The 12,058-nt window shown below is 39.4% G+C and overlaps 1 protein-coding gene across 3 annotated transcripts in view; it reads left to right on the forward strand.

The window, feature by feature from the left end:
- LOC306885283 (neogenin-like) overlaps window positions 1-12,058 on the forward strand; it is a 154,483-nt gene that overhangs the window by 137,941 nt on the left and 4,484 nt on the right. For all 3 annotated transcript variants that reach the window (XM_079441708.1, XM_079441706.1, XM_079441707.1), the window contains exons 14-25: window positions 895-1,005; window positions 1,087-1,281; window positions 2,061-2,156; window positions 5,250-5,425; window positions 5,521-5,659; window positions 5,807-5,914; window positions 6,595-6,789; window positions 7,615-7,677; window positions 9,996-10,134; window positions 10,216-10,451; window positions 11,165-11,257; window positions 11,816-11,974. In XM_079441708.1, the coding sequence (XP_079297834.1) occupies window positions 895-1,005; window positions 1,087-1,281; window positions 2,061-2,156; window positions 5,250-5,425; window positions 5,521-5,659; window positions 5,807-5,914; window positions 6,595-6,789; window positions 7,615-7,677; window positions 9,996-10,134; window positions 10,216-10,451; window positions 11,165-11,257; window positions 11,816-11,974 (1,710 nt within the window). The remainder of the gene's footprint in view (window positions 1-894; window positions 1,006-1,086; window positions 1,282-2,060; window positions 2,157-5,249; window positions 5,426-5,520; window positions 5,660-5,806; window positions 5,915-6,594; window positions 6,790-7,614; window positions 7,678-9,995; window positions 10,135-10,215; window positions 10,452-11,164; window positions 11,258-11,815; window positions 11,975-12,058) is intronic.

Raw genomic sequence — 12,058 nt, forward strand, 5'->3', positions numbered from 1 at the left:
CCAACGGCTCTGGAAAAATATATTTCTCAGACATTACAGAATAGATGAGCCTGCGAAAAATAAAGCCTCAAGTGACAATCTCTATCCATTAATGAAACAAAAGTGAGAATTAAATTCTAAATAGATTTCAGCAGCTTCATGAGTGTCATGCTGTGGTTGGCATCAAAGAGCATAATGAGATGAGATGTTTGTTAGGCTTGAAGTGGAGTGTTGCTATCTCCCACAAGGCCGCAGGAACAGCTCTGGCTTCTGCATTCAACACTCTAACTAAGCAGAGATGCCTATTAACATTTTAAAGCAATTATAACCTCTGGCTTATTTAAAGACAGCAGGCATTCCCTCATCTATGAAAACCAGAATATGCCCATGGCAGCAGACATGTGAAATTATAAACGTTTTTTTTACGCTTTTCCCCTCTGGAATCAGTCAGTTCTCATATTGTTGTTTGTGTCAGTCCAGTGTGATACAAATTTGAGGAAGCAGACCTTTATAAATCATCACTCTAGGCAATGCTGTAGCGTGTAGGTCAGTATGTCGTACAGCAGAGCCAATGATGATGATGCGGGGGTGGTTATCGATTTAGTCTCTGTAAATGGATTGAGAAACGTGGAGCGTTGTGAAGCATCTTTCTGTTTGTTTCCAGAGAAATGAGCTGACTGGTTGATTCAGACGTGGTGCTTCACTTTTACTATTGCTCATACTTAGGGTTCGTGATTTCAACTAGCAGCGCTCTAGGAACCGCCCAGAACTTTGTAGGAAGCCAAACAAACAAAAATCTAATTAATTTGTGCACTTTTAGCACTTTTTATTTCACAAAGCTTCTGAATATGTATTTGTAGAACCAAATTCAACTTAATCAAAAGCCTATATTGAAGTTCTTCTTGTATTTTTCAGGTCTGCAGCGAGGCACTGAATATATGTTGCGCGTGTCAGCCATTACGGTCAACGGCACGGGCCCGGCCACAGACTGGACCACTGCTGAGACGTTTGAGAGCGATCTGGACGGTAAAAACAGGCAGATATCTTGTGAGCACTGGTGCTTGATTAGGATGACAAAGTGTAATTTTGCTGGTTCTTTGGTTTCAGAGACAACTGTGCCAGACGTCCCCAGCTCCTTGCATGTGCGGCCACTTGTGAACAGCATTGTAGTGAGCTGGACGCCCCCGGAGAACCAGGACATTGTGGTGAGGGGTTACACCATCGGCTATGGGATCGGCAGCCCTCATGCTCAGACTATTAAAGTGGACTACAAACAGAGATACTACACCATTGAGAACTTGAGTAAGATCCTTCTTTATAATAATTCTGCTTTGAAAAAATTCTTTGTTTATGAAAAAATATATTACAAAATCTGCTTTGAGGGCCAATAATAAATTTTCAGTCTTCAAATACATTATGGGTAAAAGTAAATTGAATGTTTGAACATTTGACAGTTCAATAGTAAAGTAATGGTTTATTATTTTTAATACTGTGCTATTTTGGTGTCTACCATGATATCAAAATTGTCATATGCATAAAATATGGTACTTCATACTTGGTATTTAATTCAAAGAATACTATGGTGTTACCATGATGAAGTAAAAAAAAAAAAAAAAAGTTTCTTAATTGTGATGATACATACCCAGTTTTACTATATTACAATATCTTACAATACCATGGAACCGAAGCTCAGTGAAATCTGAATCAGTCATTTTAAATTGCGTTTCTAGACATTCATTCATACCTTCATCAGACAAACATGAAGTAGCAGCGAAGAAATAGCTCTCTTGCCTCTAAATGTGAATTAAAGTAAACAGAACTGCGTAAATGGATTGTAGGTACTCAAGAGTGGGAGATTTACCCCTCTCTCCACCCCATTGTAATTACATTTGAAGGAACAAGAAAAATAATCATCAGAAGAAACAGCATAATTTAAGTTTTCGTAATTCATCTAATTACACGAGAGCTAGAATCAATAATGGTGTTTAAATATGCACCCCTGCTAGGATGATGAATATGGTTGAAGCTCTCAGAGGAGCTGCGGGCTTGATTAGCTAAATGATCGGCTTTCTCCCTGCCAGATCCCAGCTCGCACTACGTTATCACACTGAAGGCCTTCAACAATGTGGGGGAGGGAATCCCTGTGTACGAGAGCGCTATCACACGACCCCAATCAGGTAGGTCACGGCCAGCACCACTCAGCCTTATAACACACCACACCTACAGCTTCAACATACTCGTCCTCGTTTGCCACTACTGTATTCCTAATATGGAGAATATTGCTATATTTACTATAGAAATAACATTGCACCTGCCTGTCTGATAAACAGAAGATTTGAATTAGAGCTTGAGGTCTCTACATTTCTTCTAAAATTGCATTTCTGTATTTCTGGGTAATTGTATTGGCATTATGGATATGCATAGTGGTTGAGTGCTTGTTCTTCTCATTAGAGACCGTCTTAAGAGTTCTTCAGTAGTTTTTTGGTCTCTAATGCTTCTGCTTCCTAGCAACCAGAGAAATTCTCTTGATTATGAGATACAGATAAAGCCATATGCACTTCACAATTGAAGCACTGCTTAATAGCGCTGCACATGATGGAGATGCTGAGGTTTGATTAAACACTGCTCTTATCCGAAGTACAGGAACATCATGACAGTTAATTCCTGGAAATGAGTCACTCCACCATCCAAGTGAATGTTGATATGACATGGCTGAGTAGCACTGGTCAAACATTATACTTAATGGTGATCTCATTGTTCATGGTGAAATAGCCATTTTTATCATCTGCAGTACTAAATGGTTTCCTTTTATTTATTTATTTGCAACTAGAAGCATGTTGTGCAAAATTAGGGTTAAGTCCCATCTTAACCAGAAATGTATCATCATTGTTGAAAAAAAAAAGAAAAAAAGAAATTTGATCAGTTTAAACTGCAATTAAAAATAAAATTCAGGTTTATTGTGCTTATTTGTAGGGCTGCACTGTTTTGTTCTACATTTTGTGATTTATATATCAATACATCATCCTGGACCAGAAAAGCAGTTATAATTTTTCTAATAAATAATCTTTCCATTGATGTATGGTTTGTTAGGATAGGACAATATTTGGCTGAGATATAACTATTTGAAAATCTGGAATCTGAGGGTGTAAAAAAAATCAAATTATTGAGAAAATCGCCTTTAAAGTTGTCCAAATTAAGTTCTAAGCAATGCATATTACTAATCAAAAATTTGAAGTTTTGATATATTTACGGTAGGAAGTTTACAAAATATCTTAATGAAACATGATCTTTATTTACTATCGTAAGGATTTTTGGCATAAAAGAAATCTATAGTTTTGACCCATACAATGTATTGGCTATTGCTACAAATATACCCGTGCTACTTATGTGGTCCAGGGTCACATATGGCTATAAAATAATAATAATGATAATAATAATAATCAATTAGTAGTATATCAATTATATTAATTATTAAGTATATTGCTAAAAATATAAAATAAATAAAAATAAAATATTGTCATTGTGATATTTCATTGTAGAATAAATTATATAATAAGGTCCATAATATGACCAATAATACATTAAGAGTGCCAAGAACTTGATTCACACTGCATAAGGAATGAAACTGTGAAAAAACTGAAGCTGACCACTTTCTGAACACCAGATAATTTCTCACCTCCAGTTTTGATCAATGGTACATGGCATTTCTCATTTCTCCTGGTTTACCTTTAACTGAACTCAAGGAAACCTGCTGCAGGGGCTTTGAAGGCCTCCTGCAGAGTTTATTTCTACTCGCTCACCCATTCCTTCATACATAAGCGTCTCTTCCACCATTAGAGAGAATGTTGTAATAAATACTACATGTAAAGGTGACAGTTTTGCCTCTTCTGAGAGTACTAGAATATATATGTTTAGCTTAAAATAAGAGATATATTGTAATATTCTATTACTGCATGTTTAGATTTCCTGTTTTTTTTAAGAAATCAGTGAGTGAATTACTTTAGAGTGTGTTACTTTGTGTTTTATATGTATTGTTTATTTTATATGTATTGTTTATTGTATTGTATTGTTAGTCATTGCATGCTAGTTAGACAGTGAATCCATTTACATTCCGCTCTTTGACAGAATTCCAGAGAACAAGCAGAGCTCAACCTCCCATAGTGCTTACTATGGGGCTGTTTTACAACCTGTTTTTTTCCCACCTTACCATTTGAAAACAGTTAAATGTTCAAGCCAGAAACAATGTGTTCTCATTTTCACACATATAAAAGACAGTGAGCATATTTTCCCACTCCAAATTGTTATTCTTGAAGGGAGCGCTAGGTGATTTAAAACAGGCAAACAGCTTTAAATCAATAAAAGGATCAGACTTTCAGACTTATTTGTTGTGCTGGTATTTGACACTATCATATCAGTAAAATCTGAGCTGCATCACACGTTTGAATTATCTGAAAGCTTTGGTGAATAATCAAAAAATGTGCATCTACAAAATCTTGACTCAGACAAGATCAGTGATTCCACACCTCAAAATTAATAGAGAGGAAAGAAAAATAAAAACCTTTTCATCTGCTTCCTTCTGTGAATCTGGTTAAATTGCAGTACAAGAGAAAAAGATGTCAACCATTTTATTAGCTGAACACTTATGACCTTCAAGCACACATCATTTGAGATTTCTAACCTTACAATAAATACAAAGTACAATTAATTTAATTACAGTTTTAACATTTGACATTGGCATTAAGAGAAGAATCATGAGGATCCCTAACAGCATTGTTTTTATCCATGTAAAATTCTAGATGAGGATTATGCTGAGTCTAAGGTCTATAAATCCTACTTTGCTCATAATTCAACAGCTGTGCTCTGTGTTTATGAACTCTCACTGTCTGACTGATCGTTTTCCTCCTGTATTTGTAATGTAGCTGGTAGTGAACCAAGCTGATGTAGTTCCTCGACTCACTGTAGACGTAGTTCTCTGTAGCTCTGGATGATTTTGTGACTGTCTCTTGATATTCTGTTCTAATCCAGTATTTCTCTCTTTCTCCTTTCCCAATCCCGCCTCCACAATTCTCCCTTCCTCACCTCCCATTTTAACCCATTAATCCGTTCTCTCCCGTCGTTATGTGTCTCCCATCCTAAAACCCTCCCCTTTTACGTGTAATCGCACTCAATTTTTTATTTTTTTTGCCATGGGACATTGTGTAATTTGCTTGCAGACCCCATAGACCCTGATGTTGATTTGTACGAACTTTTCCATGCTCCATACACTCCAGTACCAGACCCTTTACCCATGCTGCCTCCTGTGGGCGTTCAGGCATCCGTTCTGAGCCATGACACCATTAAAGTCACCTGGGCGGACAACTCACTGCCCAAGAACCAGAAGATCACAGATGCACGTTACTACACAGTGCGCTGGAAGACCAACATACCCGCAAACACAAAGTTCAAGGTATGTTAACAGAATCTAGGCTCCTCACAGCGAAGGTGGTGGATGGTGGAGAATCTTCAGTTGTTATATCACTGACGTTGATTTGTGAATTTTAGGTGGCTAATACCACAACACTTACTCACACTGTGACGGGTCTTAAACCCAACACCTTGTACGAGTTCTCGGTCATGGTGACCAAGGGCCGGAGGACCAGCACCTGGAGCATGACTGCACATGGAACAACTTTTGAAACAAGTACGTACTCTAGATGGGGCAGGTTGCTCATCAAGTAGTTTTGTTGTACATGTAAACGCACTCAATGAACAATAAACTTTGCGTTAACATAAAGTGTGAGGGAATATCTGCAATTTTAGTCTTGATTAATTTTGTATTTTTCCCCAGTCCCAAGTTCTGCACCTAAAGATGTGACTGTAGTGAGCAAAGAGGGACGACCACGAACCATCATCATCAACTGGCAGCCACCCTCAGAAGCCAATGGCAAGATCACAGGTGACAAAATTTATATTAAAAATATATAACCTGTTAGAGAAAGTAGCTGAGTTTTTCATTACAGATTTGCGCAAAACGTTTGTGTTATTTTATAAATGTTGATAAAAAACCTATTGCGAATTGACGCCTTGTTATGCGACTAAAACGCCATTATTAAAAAGCCATTATTTTTATTGAAGGAGACATATGCGTGTATATTTAGTGAAGCACCATGCACAGTCGCTTCTGGGACGCTTCTGAAACGTGCCGTGGTGCAGCTGTTATAAACACAAGCATTGACTAGAGTGGCGGTGTCGGAGCCGTAATGCACCACAGACTTGTGCAGTCTAAATAAGGGGCTATCCACGCATTAATTGCCAGGAAAGCCCTTTATACTTGAGAGTGGCCATGTATGAGGTGTTTCTTGGAGGTTATAGTACATTAAAGAATGATCATGTGACTTTTACATATGCCAGGTGACCTGTAAATACGAAAATTTTCCATTGCATTTTCGCGATACATTCCTTTTTCGAATTGCCTGAAAAACCACCTCATGCGAGCGTAAAAACTGTTTTGCGATAAAGAGAGTTTTTGTGAAGTTGACATGTTTCCATTAGGCGTATTGTCAATTCGCAATTTCAATTTGCGCAATTTGAAGGGCAAAGTATCACTTCTGTATCACTTTTTCTCTGCCTTTCCAGGTTACATCATTTACTACAGCACTGATGTGAATGCAGAGGTTCATGACTGGGTCATTGAGCCAGTAGTGGGGAACAGGCTAACTCATCAGATTCAAGAGCTGACCCTTGATACCACCTACTACTTCAAGATCCAGGCACGTAACTCTAAAGGGATGGGTCCCATGTCTGATGCTGTCCAGTTCCGCACTCCTAAAGGTAAACCAGCTCATTCACGCAGATGAATGATAACAATCACTGCTGCCTGCTGAAAAGACCAGCTTATTCTGGGTTATAAATCCAAAAATACAATGGGATACTGGTGTAACCGCTATGTTTCTTATCTGGCTTAACCAGCATAATGTTCTTGATCAAAAAGGAAAAGACCTACTAGACTAGTAGCAGACCATAATAAACTAGCCTAAACCAAAGTGGACCAGTAGGAAATTTCATGCTGTTCTTTTCAGCACGGTTCAATTAGTAGGATTCAATATTGGGAAATATATTATGGTACCATATGCACATACGCTATTTTTAACCTAATCTAAAGCTTAACCCTTTGCGTTTACCCTGACCTCACCAATCTTTCAAACTGGCTCATGCACAAGCCGTCCATAGGGTCCTGCTTAGCTCTGACTGCACGCCTCTCTCCCTCTAACCTGTCTCCTCTCCTTCTGCTTTGTCCTGCTAGCCGAATCCTCTGACAAAATGGCTAATGACCAAGGTAATTGCTCTCTCTTCTCTTATTCCACTAATGTCCTCAAATTGAAGTGAGCAGCTTTTTTTCCCTGAACACTGAAATTCATCAGCAGTCACAGAAAGATCCAGCTGGTGTAAAGCAATAAAACATCTTATTTGCTTGCCTGACTACCATTTACTAAGAGTTTATCAGCAAAATGCACATGTGGCTAAAACTACTAACAGTCTTTCCCCAAGCACATTTTGGTCAAAAGATGAGTGTCATGCTCTTCTCTGAAGTACAGCTTGTGGTTTATCTGATTCCAATGTGCCACCTGCCAATTCTTCTTATCTGACCTCTTGTAGCTCCAGGTATATTGGTGAAACCAGGAAGACCCTCTGCACCAGAACATGGTTTTGGATCAGTTGGTAATTGCTGTTTTATGTTTCCAAAAAATACACTGTAGAAAGCCGTTAGAAATGGCTAATCAATTATGTACCTTAACAGCCCTAGTACTGTGCCTAATACCACTAAGCAATACCATAACAACCACCCAGTAGTCACTAGCAACCACTTTGCACTTAGCAACACAACTACTTAGCAACATCCCATCAATGCCATATTAATACCCTAGCACAGTGTTCGAACTATACCATGGACTTTGGAGGAGGCCCCCCTCCCTTGTTATTAAAAAAAAAACAAAAAAAAAAACAAGTCAAGGTGTCCGTGCGCTTGCGTATGCCTCAAAAGAGGACTTACAATGACGTACAAAGATACATAACAAGTGTATGCACTACTGGCTTTATGCACTATATAGGATAAATCACTATACAGGATTTACCCTATTATACTTTGACACGAATTGATAGGTGAAACAACAAACAGCCACCCACAAATAGTCTATAAACAAAGCATCTGGCTGTCTTTGAGTTCACACGAACAACGGTTAAAGTTACTCGTCAAGCTACAGCAGAATACCATAATTCCTCCAATTAGGCCTAAGACATTGAGAGTCACGCAGACCTATAACAACTCAGCCACAACATATAATTGCAAATAGCCTTACCTTAACACAGATAGGTTTATATTTTTTCTACAAATCTTTGAGTTAACATGTACTAAAACATGAGTGGAATTTGCACCGCAGTGCCCCCACACCTTGATGCTCATGACAAGAATAGCATGTAGTTATCTTTATCGAAGTGAATTTTAAATCGCCGTCATGCATGCATATTTTTGCAATTTTACACATCCACGATGATCACATTACACACAACTGAAATTGCACGTCAAAATAACACTTTGTCTATATTTTTTGAGACCCCCCCCCAAAAAAATTTCACAAATCACATTTTCAGGGGAGCCCATCTTATTAAAGGGAGCCAAGCTCCCCCGTAGTTCGCACCCTGCCCTAGCATCCACAAAGCAACCACCTATCAATGCCATAACAACTACCAAGACAGTATAAGTCATTATAATCAGTAATTACGTTCCCACTAGATGCAGCAAATGCCTCGTTTGTAATGGGTTTTATTGTTTCTAGTCTCGTCTCGCTGGGAAACGCCATTACAATACGGTGAGAGGCGTAACATTTCCGTCTTTTCCGTATTTAGCCAATTCTTGAATATGGCTAAGGACTCAGCTGCTCGGATTGAGTTGGGCAGGTCATTTCACCACAAGGGAACATTTAAGTCTGTGAAAGTGATTTTGTGCCTCTTTGGGATGGCACAATAAAGCGACGTTCACTTGCAGAACATAAGCTTCTAGAGGGCACATAAGTCTGAAGTAATGAATTTAGGTAAAGGGGTGCAGAGCCAGTGGTGGTTCTGTAGGCAAACATTAATGCCTTGAATTTTATGCGAGCAGCTATTGGTAGACAGTGCAAATTGATAAACAGAGGTGTGACGTGCGTTCTTTTTGGCTCATTAAAAATAAATCTTGCTGCCATCATTTAAAGGGACATGCACCGAAACGGGTCACTGTGAACAAAGCCGTTTTTGATTAGGTAAAACTGGTGATGTTTTACATTACCATTGAGAAATTTTAACCAAAGTATGTTATAGACTTTTCATGCAGACCCTAAAGAATCATATAAACTTGTGGAAAATAAGCATCTGATGTCCCCTTTAATAACGACCTAGAAACCACTACTCAACACCATAGCGGAATCTTGCAATCATTTAGCATACCTTTGTTATTAACAACAAATTAACACCCTAGCAATCCATAGAAAACACCTAACCTAAGCTTACCAGTGCCCTACCAATCACTTAGAAAATGCCATAACAGCCATCCAGTGGCAACCACCCAATAACCTAGCAACACCTTTCTTAACAAGCTAGCAACCATATAACTACACCTTACTAAACCCCTAGAAAAAAAAACTAGCAAAACATTTGCAATGCCCTAGTAGCAACCAACCAGTACTCTTTAGGAACCATCCCAACAACCTAGTAACACCTTAATAACAACCTAGCAACCACTTAGCAACACCCTAGTGGTGTCTTGCAACCATGTAGAAATACCTTAGGATCAACTTATTATCACCTAGCAACCCCATGGCAAAACTCAACCAATTCCCTCTATATTTCTGTCTATCAGGCCATTCTGTCATAAACATTTAAGGCTTTCAAAACTTTTTCAAACTTCCAGGGAAGAATTTGACAAAACAACATTCAACATTTGTTTGCCTTGACAAATTTTCCTTTTCTTGTAATATTATAACCATAGAATTTCCATGTTTCAGGGAAAACAGATATGTCTGGCACTGGTGATAACCACATCTTGGTTATTGTCATAATTGTGTCTGTGGGTGCATTTACCATCATCCTAGTGGTGGTTGGCGCCTTCCTGTGTACACGTCGTACCACAACACAACAGAAAAAGTAAGTTCAGTTCTCCTGCTGACGAACAGTCCTAATGTATTTGTCACAACCTTCCCTCAAACTGTTTGGTATGATCTCCAGGAAACGTGCAGCCTGTAAGTCCGCCAATGGATCCCACAAGTATAAGGGCAATTCCAAAGATCTGAAGCCACCAGACCTCTGGATCCACCACGAACGTTTAGAGCTAAAACCTATCGACAAATCGCCTGAATCCAATCCAGTCATGACCGACACACCGATCCCCCGAACCTCCCAGGACATCACCCCGGTGGACGGCTCCATGGATCCTATGCTTCAGAGACGTAATTCTTACCGTGGTAAGAACTTTGATTTAAAGACCCCATGAAATCAGAACGCAAAGAGTTTTGTCTGTTAAAGATCATCTGTTTACTAGTGGTCACCCAAACGTCTAGAGATATTTGATATATAGTATTTCTCTTTGGAAAACAGACTGGAACCCTCTCTCAATACCATCTACAACTGATTATAAGTAGCAAGTAGCTATAATGTAAACCTAAAACTGCCTAGAAAGTCATTTTGATATGTCTAGCCTAACTTCCTGTTTCAGTAGGAAAATAACTGTCAACACAGGAAAGAAGATTTGTGACCATTTCATGGGGTCTTTAAACTTGACCAGCCTTCATCTGCTGCATAATCCATGACATCATTCCAGCTGCTGCTTCTGAAGGATGCTTCAAAGTCATGTCTACATTTGTCATTATTGCTTGCAATTGGCATGTTCCTTGCTTAAAATGGAAAAACTTGTAGCCTTGTTTCCTTTGTTCTCGTGGCATGAATGGTGATATCCATCTGCTGCTGCCTACTCCTACAGATCTCCTGATATGTGTGTCTACACTGCCCTCTAATGGACAAACAATAGAATCCCACTGCAATAGTGAAAATATCACATGATCTTGGCAATTGACTCGAGGAAGTCAGCTGGTTTTCTTCATTTGGCTCTTGTATTGGGAGCCTGTTGGGTGGGTAAACCTGTCTCAATCTGATTGGCTGGTCGCTGTCTGATTTACAGGCCATGAATCAGAGGACAGCATGTCTACACTGGCAGGCCGTCGGGGAATGAGACCTAAAATGATGATGCCCTTTGATGCACAACCCCCTCAGCGTAAGTGTGTGATCCTGAACCAGGGACCAGACACCCTTAATTGGGCCCCTTTTCTTTCAGTTAGTATACTAAACAATTTATGCTCTTTGGAATAACATAGTCCACAAACAAGGTTCCCTGGGTTCATTATTGTAGTTGTAGGCCAAAAGCATACTCTACTCAAGTACACGGGTGCAAACGACTCAAGATAAGAAAGCTAAACATTTCGAAATGCATGAGAATGTTCAGGTCAACTGCTGCCATGGCAGAGCAATGGTCTGTTGTTCAGCAAGAGACAATTGCTTAGCAAATTAGCTAAAGTTAGTTACCGTAAGTTAGCCACACATTCAATGAAGGAACATGTTGGCCAAGAATTTGCATCTGCATTTGCATACTTGTCTAGAGTATGTTTCTAGCCTAATGATAATTCTTTAACCTAGCAACATAGCGTGTCTTTCAATCTGTGTTGTTCTTTGTTTGCATGAGCAGATGTTATAGATGCACCATGCTTTCCATAATCTCATAGCTTTGTGTGCAAGGTCTAAACCATGGCGCTCTATTATTTGTGTCCATTCGCAGCTGTGATTAGTGCTCACCCCATCCATTCCCTCGATAACCATCACCATCATTATCACTTGGGCAGCCTGGCCTCGCCAACACGCAGCTATCTCCACCACCAGAGCAGCACGCGGTCCATCGCCACACCCATCTCTCATCTAGACAGGGCAGAGTCCACAGGTGAGAGCGCATTAGTGGGACTTTGTGAAGACTTTCATCGTGCCTGGATACAATTGTGTTAGACCATGTTCCATATCTCTTAAT

Source organism: Barbus barbus (assembly GCF_936440315.1).
Source record: "Barbus barbus genome assembly, chromosome: 2".
In the NCBI taxonomy this organism is placed as follows: domain Eukaryota; kingdom Metazoa; phylum Chordata; class Actinopteri; order Cypriniformes; family Cyprinidae; genus Barbus; species Barbus barbus.